This window comes from Lissotriton vulgaris, chromosome 11 (genome assembly GCF_964263255.1).
Source record: "Lissotriton vulgaris chromosome 11, aLisVul1.2, whole genome shotgun sequence".
Classification (NCBI taxonomy): domain Eukaryota; kingdom Metazoa; phylum Chordata; class Amphibia; order Caudata; family Salamandridae; genus Lissotriton; species Lissotriton vulgaris.
Window position 1 is genome coordinate 284,724,094 of NC_141699.1, and position 27,798 is coordinate 284,751,891.

The 27,798-nt window shown below is 44.3% G+C and overlaps 1 protein-coding gene across 1 annotated transcript in view; it reads right to left on the reverse strand.

Moving 5' to 3' along the window:
* RBM19 (RNA binding motif protein 19) overlaps positions 1–27,798 on the reverse strand; it is a 543,939-nt gene that overhangs the window by 78,135 nt on the left and 438,006 nt on the right. The window contains exon 24 of the mRNA XM_086943257.1: positions 17,955–18,063. Within this exon, the coding sequence (XP_086799383.1) occupies positions 17,975–18,063 (89 nt within the window). The 3' untranslated portion in view covers positions 17,955–17,974. The remainder of the gene's footprint in view (positions 1–17,954; positions 18,064–27,798) is intronic.

Consider the following 27,798-nt stretch of genomic DNA (forward strand, 5'->3'; position numbering starts at 1 on the left):
TCCAATCATTCATTGTACAGAGGTAGTATCACGTGGACACATTTTTCAAGTTGTAAATGAGCATAACCGCAATAAACAGCCAGCCAACACGTTTCACCCCTTATGGACTTTTTCAAGTCGGTAGAATCAAAAGTGGCATGGTACACACAACTCTCAAGTACAATTAATTTTTTTGTTTTATCAAGAGGTTTTGATACTGCTTAGTAGTTTTTTTAATTCAACCTTTACATACTTCGTGTAATTTAATTTCGAGCATAAAAATGTAAAAAACCTGAAGTTTAAAATAAACTAACACACAATAATCAAGCCTTGGCAAAGCCAATAGGTCTACTTTACAGTACCAGCACATGTAAAGACAGATATTCACAATGCTGTCTGCATGCACTGAATGCAAAAACGTTGTTTATCCCATTAAAGCCTATCCTATTGGCTTTGCCAATGCCCAGAAAAAAGTAGCAAATATATTACTTTATCTGTAGAATGCATACAGAAGAGAAATAACTGAATGTGACAAAAATCATAGTTTATTTTATTTTTTCAGATTTAGACTAATGCTTCATTCATTCTTATGGAGGTACTCCCTAGGAGAAGGAATGATACATTGCCAGCAGATAGGGGTTTTAAGACTTCAGAGAAGGGTAGCGTAACGTGGTAGCAACAGGCTTTTAGGGTTCAGGGAAGGGTAGGTTTAAGAATTAGTAAAGAGTTTTAAGGTCCAGGGAGGGTAGTGTTAAGGGATACTAAGCAATGATTATGGTTCAGGAGAGTGTAGCACTATGGGGAAGTAAGGTTTTTTAGGTTTTACGCATGGGTATCGTTAAGGGGTATAAAGGGTTTATAGGGCTCACCGAAGAGTAGTATTAAGAGGTCGTAATGATTTTTAGGGTTCAGTGGTGGGTAGCATTAAAGGGTAGTATGGTTTTATATGATTCCGAGATGGGTAGATTGAAGAGGTAGTCTGGGTTTGGAAGGTTCAGGGAAAGGTAGCTTTAAGGGCTAGTACGAAGTCTTTAGGGCTCAGGGAAAGGCAGCTTTAAGGGCTAGTAAGAAGTATTTAGGGTTCAGGGAAAGGTAGCTTTAAGGGGTAGTAAGAAATCTTTAGGGTTCAGGGAATGGTACCTTTAACAGGTGGCAAATTATTTTAACGTTCAGGGAAGGGTAGGGTTAATGTGTATTAGAACATTGGAATGTTGGGAGCTCCATTGAAAACAATGGAGTGCTCCGGGCTTATAATGGCTGGTATAAGCCTGGAGCTTCAACATTCCAATGTTTCTTTGTTCACAGCTCTGGCTGTGAACAAAGGCTTCAGGGAACCTGAGGGGATTCCAATCCCCCCACGCTCCCAAAAGGCTTTGTTTTTTTTGTTAGAACATTCTGTCCTCTAGTGGCTGAATGTTCTAATAGCCTTATAGCCCTTCGTAGATGGGCTTTACCGCTATTAAAGTCCCTCTCCCTTGTTAAAGGCCCTCGCCTTCGGCTCGGGGCCTTTAACGCTGGAGAGGGCCTTTAATAGCTGGTAAAGCCCTCTACGGCGGGCTATAAGGCTATAGTAAAGGGTTTTAAGGTAGAGGGAATGCTAGCATTAAAACAGATGAGGATTTTTAGGGGCCAGGCAAGGGTAGTATTAAGGGGTAGTAAGGAATTATAAGGGTTCAGGAATTGGTACCATTAAAATGTAGTTAGGGTATTTTTTGTTTAGGGATGGGTCCTGTTACAGGGTAGTAGGATCCAGGGAGGACAAACTCTAAGTGGTAAATAAGGGGCTCTTAAGGTTCATGGATGGATAGCGTTAAAAGTAGTAAGGGGCTGTAGGGTTCAAGGCAAGGTAGCATTAACGGGTAGTATGGGTTTTTTAAGGTTTAGGCATAGGTATCTTTGAGGCGTTGCAAGTGTTTTTAGGATGCAGGGAAGGGCATCATTAAGAGATGCCAAGGGTTTAGAGTTCAGGGATGGGTAATATGGGTCTTTATGATTCACAGATGGGTAATATTAAGAGGCCTTACGTTTTTCCAGTTCAGGAAATAGTATCATTAAGGGGTATTGTAGGGGATTTAAGGCTATGTAAAGGGTAGCTGTAAGGAGTAGAAAGAGGTATTTAGGGTTCAAAGATGGGTGGCATTAAGGACTTGCAAAGGTTTTTTGTGTTTTATTTTAGAGTTTAGGGAAGAGTAGCATTAAAGGGTATCAAGGAGTCTGCATGGGTCACGGATAGGTACCTTTACGGATTAGCAAGTGCTGTTTAGGGTTCACAAAATTATTGCATTAAAGAGTAGTTAGGGGATTTTAGGCTTTAGGGATGGATGGCATTAAGGGGTAGTAAATGGTTTGTAGGTTTTAGGGACAGGTATTATTAATGGGTTTGCAGGATTCAGGAAGGGTAGCCTTAATGAGTAGCAAAGTGTTTTCAGGTGCAGGTTAGGGAAGTATTAAAGGGTAATCCGGTTCTTTATGGTTCATGGATGGGTAGTGGTAAGGGGTTTATAAAGTTCAGGGAGGGGCAGAACTAAGGGTTTAGGGAAGGGGAGTGTTAGGGGGCAGTATGGTTTTTATGGGCTTAGGGAAGGGAAGTTCCAAAAAGTATTTAAGGTTAAGAGAAAGATAGCGATAACGAATAGTAAGAATGTTTTGGGACTCAGAGAATGGAGGCATTAAGGGGTAGTGTGGGAGTTTTATGGTTCAGGGACAGGTAGCGTTAAGGGGTAGTATGAGGGTGTAGGATTCAGGGAAGGGTAGCATTAAGGGGTTTGTAGGGTTCAGGGAAGGGTTGCATTGAGAGGTAATTCAAGGTTGTTAAAGGTTCATGGAAGGGTAGCATTGAAGCGTAGTAAGACGTGTTTAGAGTCCAGGGAAGGTAACATTAAGAAGTAGTAAGGGATTCTTAGGGTACAAAGAACGGTAGCATTAATTGGTAGCAAGGAGTTTTTATGGTTGAGGAAGAGTCGTTTTGAGTGGTAGCAAGAGGCTTGTAAGGTTAAGGGAGGGTAGCATGAAGAGGTAGTAAGGGTTTTTATGGTTTAGGGGTGCATGACAAAGAAGTAGTACAGTGTTTTAAGGGTTCAAGGAAGGTACAATAAAATGGTAATTATGGTTTTTAGGGTTCAAGGATGGCTATCATTAAGGGATAGTATGGCATTTATAGTGTTCGAAGAAGTGGCGTGCTAAGGGGCTTTAGAGTTCAGGGAAGGGTAGCATTAATAGGTTTAAGTTTTTTTTTTATTGTTCAGAGTAGGATGCTGTTAAAGAGTACCAAGTAGTTTTTAGGTTACAGAGAAGGGTAGTGTTAAAGTGTAGTAACGGTTTTCAGGGTTCAGGGATAGATAGCGTTAAGGGGAAGTATGGTTTTCTGATTTAGGGAATAGTAGCTATAACGAGAAGTAGGTGTTGTTCAGAGTATATGGACGGGTAGCATTGGGGTCTTAAGAGGTTTTTTAGGAATTAGGCACGAGTAGCGTTAATGGGCAGTAAGGGTTTTTTATGCTTCAGTGATGATTACCTGTAAAGGCTGGTATGGGCTTTGTTTTAGGGTTTAGGGATAAGTAATGGTAGGGGTAGTAAGGCTTTCTAGGGTTAATGGAAACATTAAAGGGTAGTAAGGTTTTTAGGGTTCAGGAAAGAGTAGAGCTAATAGGATTTAGAGAAGGATTTAGAGAAGGATAGGGCTAATGGCTGGTAAGGCTTTCTTAGGGTTTAGAGATGAATGGCTTTAAGTGGAATTAAGGTTTTATGGTTCAGGGCACAGCACCTGGTGGGTAGTAAGAGTTTTTAGGGTTTAGAAAATGGGTAGCATTAAGTGCTAGTAGGAGTTTTGGGTTCACAGAAGGGTAGCATTAAGAGGTAGTACGGATTTATAGGGTTCAGGGATTGGTAGCTGTATGGATGGTTTGGCTTGAGGGGTAGTGAGTTGTTTGTAGGGTTCAGGGAAGATTTGTGTTAGGAGTAGTAAGGGTTTTTTACGGTTCTGGGATGGGTAGCATTAAGGAGTAATATGGTTTTTAGGGTTCACCGAAGGGCAGCGTTATTGGGTAGCATGGAGTTTTTAGAGTTCAGGGACTGATAGAGTTAAGTTGTAGTAAGATTTCCTGGTTGAGGGAAAGGAAGAAGTAAGGGGTATTATGATGTTTTCAGGGCTTAGGGAAGGGTAGCTGTAAGCAGCAGTAAGGGTAGTTAGGGTTCCGGGAAGCATAGCATTAAGGAGTATCACAGATATGTTTTTGTTAGTTCAGGGAAGGGTAGCATAAAGGTGTAGTAATGGATTTTTGGGATTCAGGGCAGGGTACCCTTAAGGGATAGTATGGTGGTTTTAGGGTTCACGGAAGGGTAGTGTTAAGCAGTGGTAAATATTTTTAGGGTTTATGGAACAGTAGAATTAAGGGGTAGTAAAGGTTTTTAGGGTTCGGGGAAGTGTAGCATTAAGGTGTAGGAAGGGGTTTGTAGGGGTTAGGGAATGGTAGCATTAAGTGTCAGTAAGGGGATTTTTAGGATTCAAGGCAGGGTTATAAAAAAATACAGTATATTAAATAAGCAAAATGATTTAGTATAATAAAATATTAAAAGTAAGGAAGTTAAATATTGTATTAGTAATGTCTTTATTAAATGTAAAAACATACCAATTCATGAACAAGTTACTTACCTTCGGTGAGTCTTTTTCTGGTAGAGACTATCTAGTTGCAGATTCATCACCTTTTGAATAATCCCTAGGCGTCAGACTGGATCCAGAAACTTTTCAGCAATACCTCTGTGTGCTGGAAGATGGCACCCTGTGACTCCTCATTGATGTGGTTCCGCTCTAGAAATGACATGTGGAGCCTACATAGGCCCGACTCCGGCGCGCTGATGTCAGCTGCTTTGGAGAGCGTTTGTCCCCAGAGACGCAGAGCCCCAAAAGCAAATTGGTGTGACCAATGTGCAGATTCCTAGATTTGATATCTTATTAATAGATAGAGTACAATCACAGAATGGGGAAGATTGGTGAGGAAACTGCAGATAGGTAGAGTCTCCACCTGAAAGAGCATTACCGAAGGTAAGTAACTTGTTCTAATACAGACAGCTAGATGCCGATTTCCCACTTTTGAATAAATACCAATGAATTGCCTATTTGGAGGTGGGTCTGTGGATGGACTTAAATTAGAAAATCCTGCAGGAACAACTGGGTAAAACGCCCCTTTTGGCGAACCAGAGTGTCCAGACAATAGTGCCTTGCCAACATATGGAGGGATGCCCACATAGCCGCCTGGCAGTGGTTGCAGTTTGGCCCTTTGAGAATGAGCACAAAGTACTTTTGGAGACTGCTTTTTAGCTGGTGCCTAGCAGATCTTTATGTGTTGCACAATCCAGCAGACAGTGGTTCTCTTCTGCACAGTCTTGCCTTTTTTAATTCCAAAGAAACTGACAAAGAGCGGATTGTCCACCTGGTGTTCTTTAGTCTGACCTATGTAAGAGCTCAGCATTCTCCTGGAGTCCAAGCAATGGAGTCTCTCAGCCTCCTTAGAGGGGTGAGGCAGAGCATAAAAAACTGGCAAGGTGATGGTCTGACCGATATGGAACAGCGTCACAACTTTAGGCCAGAGAGATGCCAGTATTCACAAAATCAGCTAGTCTGGGTAGAAGGTGGTGTTCAGCGGGTTGACACATAGAGCTTGTTGCTCCCTCTCATGCAGCGCCAACGTTTGGGTGACAAGGAACACTATCTTCAGTGTGAGAAGTCACAAGGAGCCGGTGTGAAGCAGCTCAAAGAGAGTACACATCGGAAACATAAGGGCCAAGTTACGGTTCCACTATGGCATGACAAAGTGAGAGGGAGGAAACAAATGTAAACATTTCAAAAAGTGCATAACAATAGAGACTTAAACAATGATTATTCTGCAACCACAAAAAAAGCCAAAAGAGCTAAAGGAATCTTTTCACTGTGCTCAGAGCAAAGCCTTGCCAGGCTTGGGACAAAACACACAACAAAACATCGATAACTTTGCCTGAAGGGGATCTATCTGCAGAGTACCATACAAAGCCCAACATTTGTCACAACAATAAGCATTCACAGTTTTGTCAAGAGATGACTGGCTGCCAAGATGACATCAAACAACTTCAGAGGAAGGTCAAAGGTGTTCATCTGTCACCACTCAATCTCCAAGTGTCAAGGTGGAGATTGCGACTGCCTGAATGCTAAACCCTGCTTTGCTTCTGCGACATTAGATCCTCCTAAAGGGGAAGTCTGATTGGAGAACAGATGCTCAAGCCCTGACGTTTGGGATATCATACTGTCCATACCCAGTCCGGGTCTACAAGGATGATTTGGGCCCGGTCAGTCCTGATCTTCTTGAGGACTCTGGGTAAGAGTGGCATTGGTGTAAATGCAGGAGTCCTGAATTCCACTCAAAGCAGACGTGTCTCCTATCTAGAGATGCATTAGAAACTCCAACACGCATAAGTGTAGGCATTGTGCGTTCTTGGCTGCGGTGAAAAGATCGAGCCAAGGATCTCACTAATTGCGGAAGAGACCTGGCGCCAACTCCTCGGGAAACCGCTAGGTGCAGACAGCTAAGCTCATCCAAGTCCAAGCAGCCTGAGAGCCAATCACATTTTAATCCAGGACCAAGGCTGAAATATCAGGATCATAGCCTGAATGTCCCAGACTCTCCGCTCCAGATGGGAAGAGCAGAACTGTATAGTGTCCATTATAGCTCTGTCGAAAGGGAGCATCTGAGAAGGAGTCAGGTGTGAATTTGGCATGTTGCTAGTGAACCCCGCGAATGGGGAAGGTTTGCCGTAGTCTGGAGGCGGCGATGACTGACTAAGGCGAATCTACCTTCAATAGCCAGTCATCGAGGTAGGGGAAGACTGGGACCTCTAAACTCGGCAGATGTGCTGCAACCACTGCTATCACTTTCATGAACACCTGAGGGGCACCGGTGAGGCAAAGAGGGAGCACAGCGAACAGGAATCGCTCCTGGTATGCCATGAGCCACAGGTAACGACTGTGGGCCTGGAGAACAGAAATGTGGAAATAAGTGTCCTGGAGGTCCAATGCTACCGTCCAGTCTCCGGGATCCAAGGCAGACAGGACCAAACTGAGCATCTTGAACTTCTCTTTCCATAAGAAGATGCTTGGAAGGCAAAGATCTAGGATAGGCTAGGAGGCCTTGCCATTTCTTGGCACCAAACAGTAGCCGCAATAACAACCACTGCCTATTTCTGATGCTGGCACCCTCTTGATGGCCCCTTTAGCCAACAGGGCCATCCTGATGTAGCAAGGAGAAAAAGTCCTCCATCAGAAATTCAGAGGAAGGTGGCAAGGGGGGTGGAGTTTTCAGTAATAGAAGGACATAACCCCGCTGTACGATTTGGAGCACCCACTTGCCAGATCATACTGCTTGCCATTGGGGCAGGTGGTGCCTGATCCTTCAGCCTACAGGATGGGTGTACTGTGTTGATGGCCTATTAATGAGGTCTGGTGGCTGCGGCAGCCAGCGTGGCAGGAGAATTGACAGTATGCTAGGTGTGGGTTCCACATCTTCTGTGGTGTCCGCATCCACGGCCACGAAAGGAAGGAAGCCTGCTGGCCTGAAAGGGTAGGGCTGGAATTGTGGGCGCTATTGGAAGACTTGGTCATGGCCACGGAAGGAGTGAAAGAAGGAGTTCTGTTGTTGGGAAATCCAAGGAGAGGCCTAGGGATCTGGCAGTGACCCGATTCTCCTTAAAGCGCTAAAGTGTTGTGTAAGCCTCATCACCGAATAGGCGGGAGCCATCAAAGGGCATGTTCATCTGGGAAGATTGGACATCCCCTGAAAACCCAGTCGATCTCAGTCAGACGTGGTAGCGGAGTGCCGCTGCTGAGGCGACAGCCCGGTCTAGTGAGTTGGTGGGGTCTACTCCACACTAAAGGGTGAACTTCTCTGCCTCTCAACTATCTAGCAACGCTAGGTTCAAGACGGCCCAGCCCTATTCCGGGAGCATGGGCAGCAGCTGCACAACGTAGTCCCATAAGGCGTGAGTGTATCGGCCCAAGAGGCAAAGTGTTCACTGATGCAATGCCAGGCTGGTGGAAGAAAAGATACTTTTACCAAACGAGTTCAGCTTCTTTGATTCCTTATCCAGTGGGGTGCTAGGGAAAGTGCTTGGGTTCAGTTTGTCATTTGAGGCTTGCACTACCAGGATCTCGGGCAATGGATGCTGGGAGAGGAAGTCCAGGTTTCTTGGCGCAGAATGGTGGCAGTGGGAGCCCCAATGCAGGGTTTGGTATAGGCTGCCAGCAGCACGTCGGTGAAGGCCTCATTAAAAGGGAGGAGGGCCTCCACAGAGCTTAATCATAGTTGAAGCACCTCAGTCAAGATGATGGTATTAAACTCGACAGAGGGAGCTGCAGGTCAAACACCTCCACTGCCCTTCGCATCACCATAGTGAATGAAGCTCCTTCCTCTGTGGCGAGGCCTAGAGGAGAAACCCAGCCAGATCTGGAGATATGTCCAGACCACTAATGTCAATCAGGTCCTCATGCCAATTCTCCTCCTGTTAGGATTCATCTTCCAGGAGGCCATTTCTCTCTTCAGCATCACCCCGCTCTGGGAGGGTGGGTCTGTCAAAAGAGTAACGCTGTCCAGCCTGAGCTTGTGTGGACATTGAGGTGGCACAAACTCTGAAATGGAGAAGAGGATATCTTACTCTTCATAATTGGCATTGGTGGTGCTGGGAACGGCACCGAGGGATCTGGTGTAGGTGTAGTTAATCAGTTTGGATCTCGGAATGAATGCAGAGGGCTCGGTTGGCAATTGACGGGGAGGGAACCTGTCGGTGGCAACCCATCAAGGGGACCTCTTGGCTCCATGGGGCTTGAAGGTGTGACAGAGGGAGTCGTTGGTCCAAAGGTATAGTGCATGGCATTGTAAAACTGCTTGAATTGGCCTGGGTCGCTCCAGCTCTGGGGAGCTCGGGAGAGCGTGGAGCAGACCGATCTTAGATGGTAGAGTGCAGTAGCTGGGCTTTGAAGAACAGTGCTTGCTAGGAGAGGCTGAGGAGCGCTTCAACTTCTTCTTGTGTTTTTTTAACTTACCTGACTTTAAATAGAACAACTTGCAGTGGGATGAAGTTCTCCACGGTATTGGCTTCGAGAAGGGCCAGCCCACAGGAGCTTCACTGTTTGCGAGTGAGATGCCTTGGGATGCACCGACTTGCAGTTGATGCAGGCCCTGGAGTTGTGGTCTAACCACAGGCACCACAAGTTAATAAAGTGGCGATCAGATACAGTCATCTGTCTGAAACATTCCTCACTTGGTTTAAATCCCATGTGGTTGTTGGGGGACATATCCATCGCACACTAACAGCCAAGCTCAAAAAGAATCAACAAAAGGTCTAAAAAAGTGGCAAAAAAATGACTGAGTTAGCTCTCCGGATCCATGTTTTTGGCGCAGACAGAAAGGAACTGATGTCAGTGCACCAGGGTGGCGCATATATGAACACCACGCATGTCACTTCAGATTCGGATGATGGCGATGCAGGGCCGCCTGGGCAGAGGGACTGCTCAAGAGTTTCCAGATCGAGTCTGAGGATGCAGGAATATTTTGGATGAAGAATCTGTGGTTAGAAGTCTGTAGCAGAAGCACAGTCTTCCAGTACTTGTCGGTGTAGAGTTTTGCCTTGTGGTCTTGTACGGGCTTCGGGTTCTACACAGAATCCTTTCAGAACTTGAAGTCATGACCCCAGGCACTACAGGCCAATCTGATGAGGGTCTGTGACATACATTTATTTGCTTTTTAAAAAAACAACAACGGCTCCGGTGGATAGATATAAAAACACTTACAATAAGTATGTATGCACAATGGCAATCTGGGTGGTATGGTGGAAGTCAAAGAAAGAAGCTGTCTACACATTGGTCAGTTTGTCAGTGTATTTCCATAGTTTATATAAACAGGTCGTCGTACCACCAGAAGAGTGCTCATCACGGAGGGCAACATAGAACGCAGCTCCATTGCGAGCGCCTACATCCCCAGAAACGATTCACCGCCATTAACGGAGGAATCTCTTTATTTACTTGAAAACACACTTACCTGTACAGAGAGTGCCACTGTGTGCATCTTGTCCCCTGCCTCTCCTGCCACTTCATACTTGATTTTACCACGGATCAACCCGACCTGCCACTTACACATGTTTGCCTGCTCATTACACCCTCCCAAGGGTTCCCGGCTGGGATCCCTGTGAGTCTTTTTGTTCACCTCTACTCCACGGTGCCACCACTCTTTTGATACACAGCAGCGCAAGCCCCCTTCAGGTGTCCCTAAATTGACAAGTCCTGAGGAGACCCGACACCCAACAAGGGTTGAAACGTCGTTGACAGTTAAAAAGAGACAGACCGTGAACAACAGTTGCTTACATTTCCAACTGTTGTACATTTATTGGATATAGTTTACTTGGTCGCCTCTTTCTGATGAAAAACAAATGAAAAATAGAAACCTTCCTTATGTATATGTTACTTACTTTTCACTATAGAAGTGTAGATTCTTTGTTATATTCACTTGGGACACACCGTCACTTGTTATAATGTGTATGTAAATAATTTGTACACTATGAAAAAAGTATTTGTCTATGTTCGTATAAACTATGGAAATACACTGACAAACTGACCAAATGTGTAGACAGCTTCTTTCTTTGACTTCCACCACACCACCCACATTGCCATTGTGCATACATACTTATTATAAGTGTTTTTTTATCTATCCACCGGAGCCGTTGTTTTTTTAAAAAGCTTTATACCCAGGCTCCTAGTGAGTAGGGTTCCCTTGTTGTCCTTTCATATACATTTATTTGCAACAGTTCCTAGAAGGTTTAAAATCTGTCATTTTGGGAGGTGACCTTTTTCTTGCACACAGGTTTTTACATTGTTTGAGGTACCGAGACGAGTGATCGCTCCGGATCCACATCTGGTGGTGCACAAAGAAAGGAACTGATGTCAGTGCATGGGAGTGGAGCCTATATAGGCTGCGCACATAATTTCTGGAATGGAACAGCGTCAGTGCAGAGCCACACAGTGCTGCCTACGGGAGCGCAGTAATGATGCCGACAAATTTCCAGATCCAGTCTAAAGCCTAGGGAATATTCAAAGGTGAGGAATCTGCTGCTAGAAGCATCTATCAGAAATTAAATTATCCATTTGGGAGGCAAGGAGCTTAAAACAATCTTTTCAGCACATAAACCTTAAAACTTGGAATTAGATAGAAAAAACATCATTCTATCAAGGAGCGTCATTTTTAGGAATCTCTGATGTTGATGGTGGAAAAGGGGAGGTGGCTGGGACTCTATTACAGCAAAATATTCCTTCCGACTGCCCTCCTCTGCGTTGCAGACAGAGAAGAACTATCACCATGATTATCCAGGAGACCTATCCTTGCAAAGGCACGTGTTTGACCTAAAGGCCAAGATCTGTTGTAACACAAAAGCTAGATTTGATAAAGAGCTCTTACACAGGCAACTTAATAAACAAACTGGTACAGCTGTTAGAGGGAAGTAATTTTTCGTTTGAAGCACACCATTCAGCCCATTCAAAATATGTACTCCTATCCATTAACATGTGGGTGGAGCTAATGCCTCTCTGTGTAGTACAATCTAGGTTGATCAGATAAGGTAAAACTATAGCTGTGCTGTCAAGCCAGGCCTAAAAAGAGTAGCTTGGAACATACAAGGTCCAAGTGTGTTTGTTGACATTTGGAAATGAAATGAATAGAGCAACTGTGCTAAATGAGGGTAAGAAATTAGAGTTTAATCAAAAGTGAGACAAATTAATTATGGTTTAAGACGTACCAAACATAGAGGAGGCAAAATATAGTTCGATTATTAACAGGTGCAGTCTGAAGACACAAAGGAGAGAAAATCTGAGAACAGTGTGGAGGAAATCAGTAATCAAAAGTTTTGGACTTCATGTTGTTACATTAATTACTGCATCTATTGCAAAACGATGGAAGTTGGACAAAATATCGCTGAGTCACTAATAAGGGTATGGTGGTTGCTGTGGTCTTGAGCCTTCTAAGCCGTCAAGTGGGGAAAAGTTAGTGAACTGAGCAGAAGTAGAGAGTCTTTTTCATAGGTCGTGATAACAATGATCTGAGGTTGAGGGGGTACGTCTTGTAGTATTGAGAAGTCAGTCATTATGTGGGTTGTAGCCATGCCGATATGAGATTGTGCATTTGGCACATAGGTAGCGGCCTGCACAAAAATCGTTAAGAATAAGTTTCGGTGTCTGGTAGTTTTAACAAATTTGGCATATTAGGCTTTATCAATTGAAACGCGGTATATATTAGCATGCAGATAGGCATTATAATACATATGTTTTAGAATGTTTATTAGAAAATGCAATTAAAGTTATATGCACAAAATACTTTATCGACAGCCTTATGTTACGAGTAATGTGCGGCTAATGGCAATGCGTTATATTAATTATATGGCAGAACACAATGACTTATATATAGCACGGGCAAACTATAAAGTGCATAACACCGCAGTTACCAGAAAATATTTGTGGAAAGCATGAGCAACAGTAAGAGGCATGTATGAGGCAGTGCACACAAACAGCGAGAATGGTAAAATACAGAAAATAGGACGTGGAGTTAGAAAAACAAAGGGCTTCTATAGAAAGTCCCACCATGGCCTACATATGGTAAGGAGTGGTGGCATGAAAAGGCCAAACCTCAACTCTACCGGATAGAAGTGTATGCAACACATCTGCCAAGGAGAGTTTCAAGCCCAGCCTTTTCAATGCACCCCCGTGAACTTTCTGTTTAACACCCGCCCACCTCTACCTTCCCTCTTTACTTCAAAATTGTTACATTTTTAATGCGACACTTTTAAAATTGGAGTTCTGAGTCCACTGGTTTCTGCCTGCACACTTGAACGCGGTTTCATAATAGGCCCAAACACATCCTCTGAGTCAAGCGATGTGTATAATTAACTCAGGACACCAAGAAAGTGCACATTCAGATTTTCAGGCAGACCGATCAGAATGTAGGAGAAGGGAAACGAATTTTAAGTAAGAGTACACAAGGAAAGACATTAAGGGCCAGATGTAGGTCGCCTAATACCGGTCGGTAACGGCCGTAATTTACGAATTTCGGCTGTTACCGACCGGTATTAGACTACTGAGATGTAGGTGGCCTCAATAACAAATTCAGTGAGTTACCGATTCGGTATTTTAAGGAATCGGTAAATTACCGATTTGGTAAATTACTGAATTTGCAATGTAGGGAGCACTCAAATGAGTGCGTTGGATAGGTAAGGATTCGGTATTTATCACCAACTACAAGTTGGTGGTAAATATAAATATCGAAAACCTTTGCAAAAGCAAATATTTTGCTTTTACAACAGTGCGATGTGGCAGACATACATGCCCTTTGGACATGTATGTCTGCCACATGTTCACCTATGCACTATTCAGGGGTGTAACAGGGTGCCAATGTGACACCCTGCCACTCTTGAATGAGTTCCCCATTTTACCGAATCGGTATTTACCGATTCAGTAATTCCAATTCATTCCTATGGGCCTTGAGGCCCATAGGAATGAATGGGAATTACTGAATCGGTAAATACCGATTTGGTAAATACCGAATCGTACCGATTCGGTAATACTTACAGAATATTTACCTACATAGCATTTACCGATTCTAAAATACCAAATGGGTAAAATTCTGTATTTTAGAATCGGTAAATCAAGATTACCTACATCTGGCCCTTAGTTTAAAAAAAAATCTCAATGGGGAAGCCACTTGAGCAGACTCCACAGGAAAAAGTGCAACACATTAATTGTCATCTGCACTAATTTGAGAAAACAGCAAAAGTTAATACTACAAAATCAGCTATCATGCAATATAGAGCTATACATCGCCATAAATGAGTTGGGCTGCAAAATATTATTCCACCAGATGAAAGGACATAAGGTTTGACACCAGAAACCATGTAAGTGAAAAATTACTTGTGTTGCAATTAAACAGGTACACATAACAAATATATTACTCAAATCCTAAAAAATGTAACAAAGAAGGATGATATAGACTTAGGGTCTGTTTTATAGAAGGGCTGTAAGGCATAATCATCTAGTGGTAATTTCCAATAAAGCAATTTCCCTTGGCATTCAAGGAACTGATAATTCCTCGTTCAGGGAATCTTCTGGTTAAAATTAAATTTTGCACGAGATGACGTTACCAACGCGTTAGCTAGGATTAAACCATACCACCTTTCTAAAAAAAAAGTCTCTTTCTACATGCCACACTGCCTTCAATAACGGTATAAGTAACATCTCTGTCAAACGAACACCAAAAGTTGTTGTTGGCATCTGTTTTTCACTCATGGCAGCTCTAGTAGTGAGGTGAGGTAAAGAGATCTAGCTAGACAGGGGGAGGGGGGGGGGGAGTGCTAGTGTTTGTGAGATGCTTGGTCTGGACCTGTGTGTGGAATCTTGCTGGGAGAGCGAGTCTGTCCCTTTGGAGGGCTGGTTGGTACACTGTGGGTGTAGGGGGGGCACGAGAAGGAGGTTGTGTGAGTGGAGTGTATTGTGATGGCACAGTTGCGTCTTGTGGATAGATATAGAGTTCAACCGATTTCCTGAATAATCATAGGTGACAATAACATTTACTGACTGGGTGGCTGGAATTGTGTGGGTAGTGGGGTGGGATGTGGAGTGGAGTAGGAGTTCTGCAGGTCAAGTATACAGAGAATGGTGCAATGTAAGGGGGTTTCCTGTGTGACAAGGTTTCCCATGTCTTGGTTCGTGAGAGTCAAACTATTTTATGATGGATGTAGAAGAATTTGTGGGATGGTGGAGACAGGATGTGTGTGGGGGAAAGTGAAGTTTGCCTGTGTGTGATGATGAAATAGTTGTTGGGCGAAGGAAAGTGTAAGAGTTGTGGGATGTCTGGTGTGTCAAGTAGTGACAACAATGTTGTGTCAGGGCTTCCCAAGATGATGCTGTGGAGTGTTTGGGATGGAGGCTGAAGTTACATTTGGAGCAGCACTTAGGATAGTGTGATATTCCTGTTGATGGATTGTTAGAAATGGAGTTTCTGGGTGTGTAGGGTATGCACCTAAGCCAGGCAGAACCCACAACTTTAGTCCGGGCAAGGGAGTTACACACCAAAGATAATCCCTGCTCACCTCCTTGGTAGCTTGGCAGAGCAGTCAGGCTTATCCCAGAGGCAGTGTGTAAAGTGTTTGTGCAAGACACTCACACAGTAGTGACAGACTAGGCACACCACAAAAGAGACTCCACACAAGGTTATATAAAAATATCCTTTGTATTATCCATAAAAACATATTAGATTACAATCAAATATATTACTGTGCCACCAGGCACTTGTCATGACTTCACAGGGATTATACAAATCACTTGGCCAATCGGACCATTGTCATACTCATCACAATTAGGTTGACCAGTAACTACTGGTAGGAGTACACTGAGCATAAAACATTATGCAAACACATCATCCACAGAGCAGCACACTAACCACCTGTAGCATGCACATATTAGTAATCCTCACCGGCAATGCAATATCCAAAGCCTAATCACATCAGGGCATAACACAGACCATTAGGCATACGAGGCAGTAGTTTGCTCTGCTACTTCTGCACACTTGCTAAGACAGCAAACACCAGTACACAGTCCCACACCAATAGGCCCGGTGTTTCACAAAACCTCAACCAGACAAGGACCTCCGTGGAGGCTTCCTCCCCATCTGGTTCACATGCTCCCTCCGGCACAAGGCTCCCAACTCGACCCCAAGGCAGCCTGGGATGCACAAAACACGATGAGGGCAGAAACCTGGCCCCGGTTGTCTGGATCATGAACCCAGAACCCCGAAGAACCGCAGCGGGACCTCGGCCACAGGCACGGGCCCAAAGACTGCAATGGCAGCCTACCCGGAACCCTCCGGGGCCGCGCGGACCGCTGTAGGAAATGCCCAAGTAGGCGGCCTCACATTTGCAATCCAGGCGAAGTGCCACCACAGTGCAGCTCCCACAGTGAGACCGATGGGGCCCCGGGAACGTTGGACTGCGGCTTCTGTAGGGCCATAAGCATACAGAGCGGAGTATCCATCGACTCTGCTCTCTTTGGTCCAGCCCTCCAGCTTGGCTGGGCCTCGCCCCTTTATGACCTGGGCGTTTGCTTGGCAGTCCCGGAGACAGCGGTCGAGCCATGAACAACACCAGCGGAGAGCCCTTCGTTAGCCTCAGCTCTCCCCTCCCGTTGTTTGACTGCCAAGGAAGGCGCAGTGCTGACCACGCTGTAGGGCATTGAAAAAGCACTCCTCCCAACCTTAAAGGGCTCTCAAAGCATGCTGGCACAATGACGAGCAAGGTGCTCCCAAATGCACAAGCCTTGACAATTCCAGACGCTGTTAATACACATGTCCTGCTTTTTACCTACAGAGCACACTGCCCATAGGGCTAGCTAGGATCTACCTTAGGGCTGGCTTATATGTAGTAAAAGGGGAGTGGCAGACGTGGCAACCACATTATATGCCACATCACGACGGCAGTAAACTGCGCGAGCAAACCCTGCAGTGACAGAGGACTGAGACAGGTTTGAAAGGCTACTTTGGTAAGTGGCACAGGCAGCGCTGCATGCCCATCAGTAGCATTTAATTTACTGGCCCTGGGTATATGGGATAACACTGTACAAGGGATTTACAGGTAAATTAAATATGCCAAACTGGTGTAGACCAATCTTACCAAGTTTAGAAGAGAGCACATGCACTTCAGCACTTATCAGCTGAGATAAGAGCTCAGTCTCATACAACCACCACCAACAGGTCAGAAAAAATATCGAAGGAAGGCAAAAGGTTCTGGGGTGACACTACAAAAGGGCCAAGTCCAACGTGGGTAATGAAATGTTGAGATATATGGGGTAGAACGTAGTGTCTGTTGCAGGTTGTTTGCTGTGTTAAGGCGGAAATAGACTTATTGTGTGCTGAAGAATTTTGTAGCGCAGACATTGTAGAATGAGTCAGGTACGTTTGTGTGAAGAGGAATATGAGGATTGCATATTGTGGAGGTGTGGTTTGTTCAGTAGTGTAGTTGCTGCAGATTTGTGAAGGCAACTGTTGTGCAAAGTGGTTACAAAGTACATTATTTAGGGAAGCACTGTATGCAAGAGGGTTTAAAACCTAAAACCTGAGGTTAGTCTGCAGTCATGAGAAGGGTGTGGTGGCTGTTGTCACTGTCATATGGGTGTACTTCTTCATATGACAGGGTGTCTCAAAGAAGGTAGTGTAATATATGGGGCATTAGGTACAGAGATGTTCTAAATGGTCCATATTTGACTAGAAATGATAAGGCAGAGATCACCGCAACCAAAAATAAAGCCTGATATTGGTACACCTTTACAACAGAGAAGTAGCAGCTGATAAACAAAACCCATAGACGCCTACAGGAATTATCATTACCACTTCAGTCTAATTTCAATTAGAATTCTATTAAGTAAGGAGCGGAAATGCACAGGTATTGTGTATATCTACAATCCTTTGGATGTGCTTTCTTCTCGAATATCTCCAAACATAACCTCTCCCAGTGACTTCTGGCCCAGACAAACCCAGATCCCGCTGGCTGTGTCTGCCTTATTCATTCCCTTAGTTTACAAGTCCTGTGGCCGCAAATCCCTCAGTAGGTCACCTTCCCAGCAAATAACAACATGTCTAAACCGGTTGAGTGGCTAGCTCTAATGGTATTTTGCGTACTGTGGTTCACATTGCTGTGTAGTGTCAACTTCACAATAAACGGCATTACAGCAGGTTGGCACTCATTCCTTACTGATGAAGAGCACATACTGTAAAGCAGCAGCAGGGCGGGAATAATATGCAATAAGATATGGCCACATTCTTCATTTCTTTTGCCTTTCAAGAACATGTGTGAGACAAGATGACTCAGAACCAACATGCAGTACAGAGGATGAAGAAAGTAATTTCCACAAGGCACAGTGCACCACCTACCTTGTGAAGAGACCCGACGGCTACTCATCCTCGTCCTCGTTTTTCTCCTTGGTTATTTTCTCCAGCAGGTCATCCAACTTTCCACTATGCTTGGACTTCTTTGGGGCATCTTTTCATCCAAAGGGGAGAGTGAATGGAAGAAACAGGATGGGGAGCAAAGGGAAGACAAATAATATATTATATGGGCAGATCTCAAATCACATCATATTGCTCATTTGTTAATTCCGATATTTCACATACTCATTTTCATGTGATGACATCTAAGATCAAACATCATGTGTGCGTGACAAGTGATTCTACAAAGAAAATAATAAACTAGGTCTCAGAGTCTGTAACATCTTCTATATAGAAAGGCAGAGGACTGGTCAAGCTCAAGAGGAGTCAAGGTGTGAAATGAATACAGATCATTCTATGTATACCATTCATAGTAACAATCATGATAAGACAATATGCTCTCCAAAAGAGTTAAACTATTTGAACTGCAGACTGAAGCTCACTGTTACTAAATGTTGTAATTTTACCGGGTATTTCAAATATCTGGCAGGCAAACATCACTCAAAATACAATTTTAGATAAAAAAAGAGCACTGGTTTCTAATTGAAGTCATAAAGTGGAAGATAAAGTGGAACATTATCATAACATGATATATGAAATTTGAAAAAATAAGTGGAGGCATTAACTCCAGAAGAAAGCCATTTTCATTACAATGTGCCATAACCACAAACTCAGACTTACAGAATGCAGTCTCAAAAGTAAGTAACCAAATGAACTGTGTGAAACATGGACATTTAAAAGGAACACAATCAAACTCTACCAAACATAGGACTCATAACCAAAGTTGGATGAACACAAGAAGTGTAAGCTGTACCAGATAAATTCAGCCTTGAGGGCAGAGGCCAACTAACCCCCACCACCGGATTCCTAAACTGGTTATCTTAACAAGGCCTGGAAGATGTAGCTTACAGAAATCGTCGGAAGCAAAACAGGCCCCAAAGTCACAGTAAGAACCGAAACTGAGCCAAGATTATGTGGCAAACCTAGGCCAGCATCCTTGCATTCATCAGTCTCTTTGTTCAAATCATGCTTCCTTCATTTTCCTCTTAATTGAAGTACTGTCATTATTCCTCCCAAAAGCACAACAAGAGCAAAGGGAGTAGCTCTTCGTGGAGCTTCGTTCCTGGGACTCATTTCCGGCGGTAGGTACAAATGAAATGCAGTGTATGTTAAGGTTTAGTTGGAGTGCAGGAGGACGATGTATTCATAAGCAGCATTCAATCAGAGAGGGTGGGGCTTGTAAAGGTTTTAGAATCACTGGGATAAGGGAGAATCCTGATATCTCCCTCAAGAGCATCAGTAGGCATGTTCCATTGCTGCAAAACCCAATAACCTACCCTAGAGAGAATGCATTTTGAAATAAAACACAAGTCCACAGAGGTGAACCATGGAACATGAAAACAAATAACTGGGTTCCAATAACTATAAAGATTTAAAAGAGAAAGATACACTGGAGGTTTCGCAAACAAATAAAAGACTGACAGACCAAGCATTATAGATATAGGAGACAAGGGAGGGCATACTGACATATACAAGGGACACAAGAGATATGACAATACAAACAAGAGACAGGCTTTATCCCTCGGCAAAATCACAGACGCTCAGCAGTGATGCTGCAAACACACAGAAAGAGATAGTGCGAGGCAAGTAAGCTAATAAATAGTGCAGGCTGGGCATGTAAACGTATAAAAGAATAGGGCAAATGAATGTGTCTGAACATATAAAAGAGGGGCACTGAGTGGCATACATAAATGAAGGGGAGGTACAGAGCAAATGGGTTACTTGGCTCCAATGTTATCAAATTCTTTTTTATCTCTTTTATCTTCTAACCTCCTTACTATGGGGCCAAAACTGAACACCAAGTATACCCCTGTAGCACTTGCCCATAAATGTAGCTGGGCAGAGCAGTTCAATGATTATTCAAGAGATGATGTGGGATAGAAAGCCGCATCTCCATACGTGTACCTGTAGAGGTGAATAAGGTCCAGCAAGTGCTCTACCTTGAAAAAGAGACAGTAAACAGGTTTGCCTCAGAAGCTGAGCTTGCTCGTACTCTGGCTTGCCTTCCTCCCTCACAGGGAGGATGCTGGCAGTCTTCTTGTCCTCTTTTTATTCTGCGTCTAGATCTATCATTAGTGGGATCCCTCAAGAATCCTCACTCAGTCCTACGTTGTCCAATTTCTATGCCTCCCCCTAGGCTGCCATTATTCAAGACTGCGGCTTTTCTTTGATGCCTGATGCTGTTGACACACAGCTCATCTTCTTTTTAAGTGTGATCTGGGTACTCTCGAAAACTTTCTAGGCTGCCTTACTGCGGAAAGATCCTGGATGCATGCAGTCTGTCTAAAGCTAAATGGAGACAAAACAGAGGCCATCAATCTAGGAGGCCGACCCTCCATCTCCGTTTCCGAACTACGGCCTCAGGAGCTAGGGAGCTTTCTTAACCGAGTCTCAGCAGCTAAAAATAAATGTCTTATTTTAGGTACAAGTTATTCTTGGTCCAACAGATTCACAACATTTTTCCATCCTTCTTCAGGGTATGGCTTTTGATTTTTCATGAAAATCTTTGCATTTCTTCCTACGGCTGTATGAAAAGAAACGCTCAGGCCTTCATTTTGGGCAAACTTGATTATTACAATTCTCTGTACATTGGCCGCCCAAAATTGCTACTACGACAGCTCCAAACCATCCGAAACTCTCTCACTCGACTACTTTCAGGGGCTCTTGCACGCCTCACCAACTTCTTCTTTCATGCACTGCTTCCCCATGGCCGGAAGCAGCCTCTGCAAGGCTTCGGTCTCTCTACCTCACTTGCCAAGGACTCATTTTCTTCAACAGAAACTTCACTATTATTCCCCTACCAGAGCCCTTAGCTCTTTTCCAGCTCATCTGATAAGAACGTGCAATACTATCAGGAAGCACGTCAGAGGATGTACTTTCCCCATTTTGGTGGCTATGCACTGGAATTCACTCAGGATGCAGAGCACATATAAACATACAAGAGAGAGGCGTCGGCCGGCCCATAAACGCGCTCTATAGACAGTGGAAGACATCCAACTAAGCATATAAACGACACAAGCAATGGAAGGCACATAAACATACTGGAGAGATAATGTCACATACATGAGACCGAGAAAGACAAACATGAAAATGAAAAAAAACAGTTAGCTGAGGGGATACAGAAAAAAAAAGAGAACACAGTGTCAGACATACAAATAGGCCATTGTACTGTATTTATTTATTATTTTCATACACCCTGCGAAGTGTAAAGGGTTTTCTGGCGTGGCCAGACGGATTTACCTATATAGCGCATCATACCTGAAAAAAGTTGTGAAGCACTTTGATTTGTAACAGGTTCGTGGGCGCGTGTTGGAGAGCATGGTATTATATAGAAGAAACAGCAATGAAGGGAATGTATGCATTCAAAAAGGGAATCATACAACACAAGCAAAAGTGATAGAGGGCGGAGGGCGTACACAAATACAGACATATAAAGCACTAGGACTAGAGACATCAGAAACGTGCAGAGGGAGTCTAAAAAACATGAGCACGAGACAGGCATACAAGGGAGGTCTGTGCATGTAAATGATACAGAGTGGACCATGTATGGACAAACGAGGTCAGCCGTGGCCTCCCATTAAATAAATGCAGGCGATGAAGCATGCCACATGAAGGCACACGGCCACACGAAGATGCAGCCAGGAACCCGTGCTTCCCCTGGGGCCTGCCGTCCGTGCAAAGTGGGTACCTGCTCCCAATGTAGCTAAATGACTATTGACATGTGTTCTCTCAGCTCCACAAACACTCCTGCTGGCTGCGAGCAGCAGGACGGCCGGCATCCTGCCAGGCCCGGCACCGGGAAGCAGCTGAGAAGGCCGGCACGGCTATTCCCTCATCGATCGAGGCCTTAACTGACAGAAGTGGAATTTCGGCAGGAGTGGCACACATTTTGTCGGGAGGAGATGGAGCCAGGGGTGTCCACGGGGGGATGTAGGCAGGGGGGCAATTTCCTGACCCGCCTCTGCGCGCACGCATGGCGAAGGACGCAGCATCCAAAGCCAGGTAACCCGGGAGCGCTCAGCAAGCGACTGCAACCTTCCCAGCTGAGGCACGAAAACATATTAATAGATACTTTAGCATTAGAGACACTGCACAATATACTTCACATAAAGCCTCACCGCACCCTTCACCAGCTGGCACGGAAAGAAGTGTATTATATAAGCAAGGAGTAAAAACAGAAAAAGAAAGAAAAAGAAGTGAGATAAAAATACTGATAAATCAGATATACGTACTGTGAAAAATGTATGAAAGACAGAAACAAGACTCAGGAAGGAAAACATGGAGGAAAGGAAAACATGATGTTGACGCTAACCAAAAGTAGAAAGAAAAAAAGGTTATAGAATGAATAAAATGAGAACAAATAGGTTAGGTAGCGTTAAAAGCAAATACCGGCAAATTTAATAAAAATGGGGAGGTCAAGAGAAAAAAAAAACAAAAAGGCGGAAGAAAAGATGTGCAAGAAACAGAAAGAGGAAATGGAGGAAGAAAGAGAAAAGGGAAAATAGGAATTGTAAAAAGGACAGGGAAAACTAAGGGAAGGGAGACATAAGTGAAGCAAGAAAAGAAAAAAATGCGTGAATGAAGGTAAAAAGGAAGAAAGAAGACAAAAGAAAGGTAGAAGGAATCAAAGATAAAATCGCCACACGAAGTACAGGCTCCACTGGAAAATTCAATCACAAGCATATCTATCAACTTGCAGGAGGGCAAATATGAGATCCCAGAGCACATCCATGCATCAACAGCCTTTTACGAAGGTCAGGCAGCTACCCCCAACTTGTCTTTGGAGACCTGTCCTCATAAAAATGCTACAGTAAGACCTCATCATAAATGCCAGTCCAACAAACCTCCACCACCCTAATGAAGCTTTACGCTTTAAGAAGCATACAATTTACTAAGGACTGGAACTGCCATGCACATCTAGTCTGGTCATCGACTACTACTCCTACTACTAATGCTGCTGCTACTGCTGCCAACGTTGCTGAAATCATTCATCAACCCCTCACTCCACACTACATAGTTTCTGTTTATCTTGGTTGCTCAGTAATATAACCCCAATGAACTTTCCTCAAGTTTTGCCACTGATTTACGGTTTATGTATTCAACATGTCGCCAGGAGTTTGTTCATGCATTCCCTAGAATAGCTGCACATAGGCAGGGGTATTACAGGGTATTGAATAAAAGGCTGCTCATGGAGCTGCCTTCTTTTCCCAACAACCATCTCTTCTCTCCATGACTTCCTGCTGTGCGTCAGGCCGTCAGTTTCTAACTCCGCTCACCAAACTGGGTCTCACCCAAACCAGACGATGCTCAACCTAGCTGCAAGAAGCCCCTTCGATGCTATATCCACCGGTGTCAGGTCTTCGCAATACTTACCCAACAGTACAGAGAACAGTGGATTCACTTATGGAATAAGTACATTCTCCTGACCTCTAATTGGAGCAGGGGGACAGTAAGTAAGGCAGTTGGACATCCTACAATTTTAGACTGCCAGTCTCCTTTCTACTGCAATGCGTTGGAAGTTTGCACATCATCGCCATTCCCATTTCCATTCCACTAGTCCTCATTCTACCGGTCCCCAACCTGTCCCTAGCAGGTCAATATACAGGCTGGTTCGCAAAAAATTAACAGCAACACAAAAAATCAACAGTAATGAGAAAAACAAACACAAAGAACATTCAAGAGTGGAGACATGCACCATGTGAAAGGCACAGGATAGCAACAAGAGACACATCCAATGTGGCGAGAAGGGTGTCGACAAGCAGATTCCACTTTCCAAACATTCATTAAACAATTCGCGGACTGAAGGACTAAAATCTTATCATTAAACGCACTTGGTCGCCCCCTTGAATATGAAATGTCCATTTCCTTCCGGGTATTTACCAGCCATGCCCATTCACCGTCTACCAGCCTCCAAGGCAATCAGAGCGGCAGAGCCGAACAGGTGGCTCGTGCCCAGCCATTTCTGGTGGGTCGCCCTCCGCGCAGCAACAGCAGGCTAGGAGGCCAGCTTTTTAACCACACGCACTTCATCCAGATGTCTCGTACCCCCTCCAGAGGCACTTCAGGGAGCCCACGGCTACATCAATCTGTGAGAGATATTCTGAGTGCTGTCAGAACAAAATGATTCAATGTGGGGGAAGGGTCAAGGCACGTGTGAAACCTTGGCCGTGTGAACACACTTCCTCCGATAGAGCTTAGCTGGCACTGAACAGGCTCGGAAAGATAATGCAGCCTAAATTTGTACCATTGCAATATGCCACCCCTACACCCCACTCCCCACCAATGAGACTTATTTAGGACGAGTTCTGGATCTAACCTGAACAGAAGGGGGCATATGTCATAGTCTACATGTTATGTGTAGGGACAAATTATGTTTTCTGCAAAAGTAAAATTCCTCCATTCTGGATATGGGTCCAGAACACCCTCCATCGTGTACCCTCTCAGGAAGAGATACCCGTGCAAAGTTATCTGGATACCATACTTCATAAGTTCCAGTTTGACAACATGAATGATGAACAATACAGACACTAGAAAGCAGTAGCGTAGTCAGTGTGTTAAGCCTCTAGTGCCATATTCATTCATGGATCGCGCTCTTAGTTGAAGGCCGGAAGCTCACTTACAGGCTAGTTCATCCCTACCACAAGGCATACTGCCATCAAGTCTCTAACAATTATTCTGAGGTGATAGTTAATAGGTGATGGGGCAAAAATTTAATGTGTGTGCAGGTGTCATGACAGCCCCCCCCCCCACTGTCCCCCCAATAATCCAAGCCTGACAAGTGGAAGATAACCAACAAGGGCATAGAGCCTAACATCATGGACAAAGACTACCTCCTGGCACTGTAAGTCGTGACTGGTGCCCTATAACTCGACCATCACAGATCTGGTCCTTCCACTCCCCCCGCCCAGGCACAGCGCCTGGTCCTCTAGCCTTTGGGCCCCAGCCTAGCTCTCATGATAAAGTCCTGCTCTAATAATGTACTTCCCTTCTTTTTAGGAACAATACCTGCACCCTCCCATGCATGCCTGGCTTGGGAGGGTAAGGGCCCCTCTATTCATGCACCTGCCCATGGAAATGCGAAATCCTAATTTCTAAGTAATAATGTCAAAGGTGAATTATCACATTCTGGACCTAGGCCATATCTCAGTGCCCACTACCTACAAGTATGGGTGGCCTGGGTTAGAGTGTGTTTTCAAATTCACTTTTCATTTATTTTATCGACGATTTCTACATTACACAGAAGTAATCCCAATGTCCTTTAGCACAGCAGAACAAAAGGTCATGCTCTGCATCTAAATACATACACTTGTATGCAATTAATGTAATTTCCTTACTTACTTTCCTTTACCGCATCCATATTTCTCCTAACATAGATTATTAGTGATTTATTATCACACCCAGTAATCTCTCAAGAGTTACTTTTACTTTAAATACCAATGAAGGCCTGTCATATGAGCAACCAAACCTTAATCTTAAACGTCAACCGGCTTTTAATGGAACATGATCTACATCCTATCCAGGCTCATTTCAGATTAGCATTTCTATCATAACTTTTGTCACGATCAAGTTCTTTTTAGGCCTGCCAGCTACTGGAATCAGTAGGGGAAAGTTAATCAGCTGTAACAATATTTCTGCACCAAGGGTATCCTCCCAAGATTTATAAGCTCAGAGTACCGCTGCCACCACCTTGAAAACCAGAACATATGTAAAGATTTTAAAATTTCAATCCAATCTTTTCTGATTATTTAAACTATGTTTTTTTCCTTTCTCTTTCGGTTGAAGTCATTTCTACAGAGTCTAATTTAAATTTATACCTCTGGCCAGAAGTCTTGCTGAATACATTTTTTTGTAACAAAAGTCCCTCAAAGAGGGTGCTATTCTCCCCAGATTAAAAGTGATGCCCTTTTTCTCCACACCTTAAAAGCTATCAGTTGCACAGTAAGGCGCATGGCACACTGGATGCACATGCAGCCTATTGCCATCAGGAATTTAATGAAATATCTTCCATTTTTACTGAGGGAGTACGAATGGAGGTTTCTTAATTTTGTCTTTTAGATACACTTTTTTTTTTAAAAGAAGAAAATGATTCACATTTTGGAATGCTTGCATATTTTTTACAGGGGTTTGATGTCCCATGTAGTGGAGTAAGTAGGGAAGTCCCATGATAGAGAATGGAAGTTTGCAGAAAAAGACATAACCATGATAAAGGTATAAACAGCTCTTATTGGGCACTCAAGGTGGGAAACCTTTACTGGCCCTTCTGATGCTTGGTTTCCAGGCCCCCTCATCGTTATCTTATATTATACGACAGGGGGTGGGGGGATGTTTTCCAGCAGGTCATTTGGCAAGCTCTCTATGCGCCGGATATGCCTTTGTGGGCAGTACAACCTTACTTTTCCTTCACTGAGTCCATGTCGGTGCAGCGTTGGAGGGATGGGGGATGTAACCTGAAGGGAGATATGTATGTTGAGTAGCGCTTTATCATGCAGGAGTAAGCGATGGCTTCCTTTTCTCTGGGCACCGGGCTATATCTTCAGTATATGAAAATCTCGAGTCCAGCTCGGGAGGTGTGGCTGTCTTTTCGCATGTACGACGTGGTTGAGGGGCGTATGTGAGTGGGCAAATATGGAGGAGGTGCGGATGCGTCAGTACGCAAGGACAATAAACTTGAGGATGATCCGACAGCCAGGTCGTTTATGTTGTCTGCATTAAGAGGGCAGCCAGAGTTGTTTGAGCCCGGAGCCGGACTGCATGTTCTGCACCTCTTACATTGGGGAGGAAACAAATGTAGGTGATGACTGAGATTTAAGGGCAAACGGGGACTAATTGAAGTGTTTTGCTATTTATTTGTTGCACAGGCCAAACACGAAAGCAGGTTGGGGGGATGGGGAGGATGAAATGCGTTACTTACCTGTAACAGCAGTTATCCAGTATTGGTGTCTTTCATAGATTCACATGCCTGAATCATTCCCCGTCGCCGAGACGGGAGCCTCCGGTACATAAAAAAGTAATGTCCTAAGGACATACATAGAGAATATAGGCCGAAGGGCCTCCCCTTTGGGGCCTTTCCACGTCCTTATGTAAAAAGGACCGAACTCTCATCGTTAGCAAATCAGCTCCGACCTCCCTCTAGAACCTTCCCGGGAGGAGCCTCAGTCCCTCAGATTTTCGTACGCACCCAGCTAGGGTGTCGCACTGTAGACAGAGAGGTACGTGAGTCCTTACCGGGGAGGCGGGAGGGGTGCATGTGAATCTATGAAAGACACCAATACTGGATAACTGCTGTTACAGGTAAGTAACGCATTTCTTATCCAGTATTTGGGTGTCTTTCATAGATTCACATGCCTGAATCAGAGTAGTTAGCAGTTACACATGCATAGTGGTAAAGCACATTCCCACAATCAGCAGGCCTGCATAAACACAGACAATGTGAGAGAAACATGGTAATATACAGTCATGCATATAGCAGAGATAAACAAAGACCATGAAGAATGTGCATACCTGGATGGCGGGACGAGGTAAGGCTCACCTTATTGGAAGAGATGGCGCAGCACCGCTTGTCCCACTGCAGCGTCCTTCTGCAGTTCGATGTCCAGGCAGTAGTGCCTGGAGAAGGTGTGCGGGGACTTCCAGGTCGCCGCTCGGCAGATGTCCAGGATCGTCACTCCAGCGAAGAGCGCCGCTGACGTTGACATCGCTCTGGTAGAGTGGGCAGCCACTCGGTCCGTCA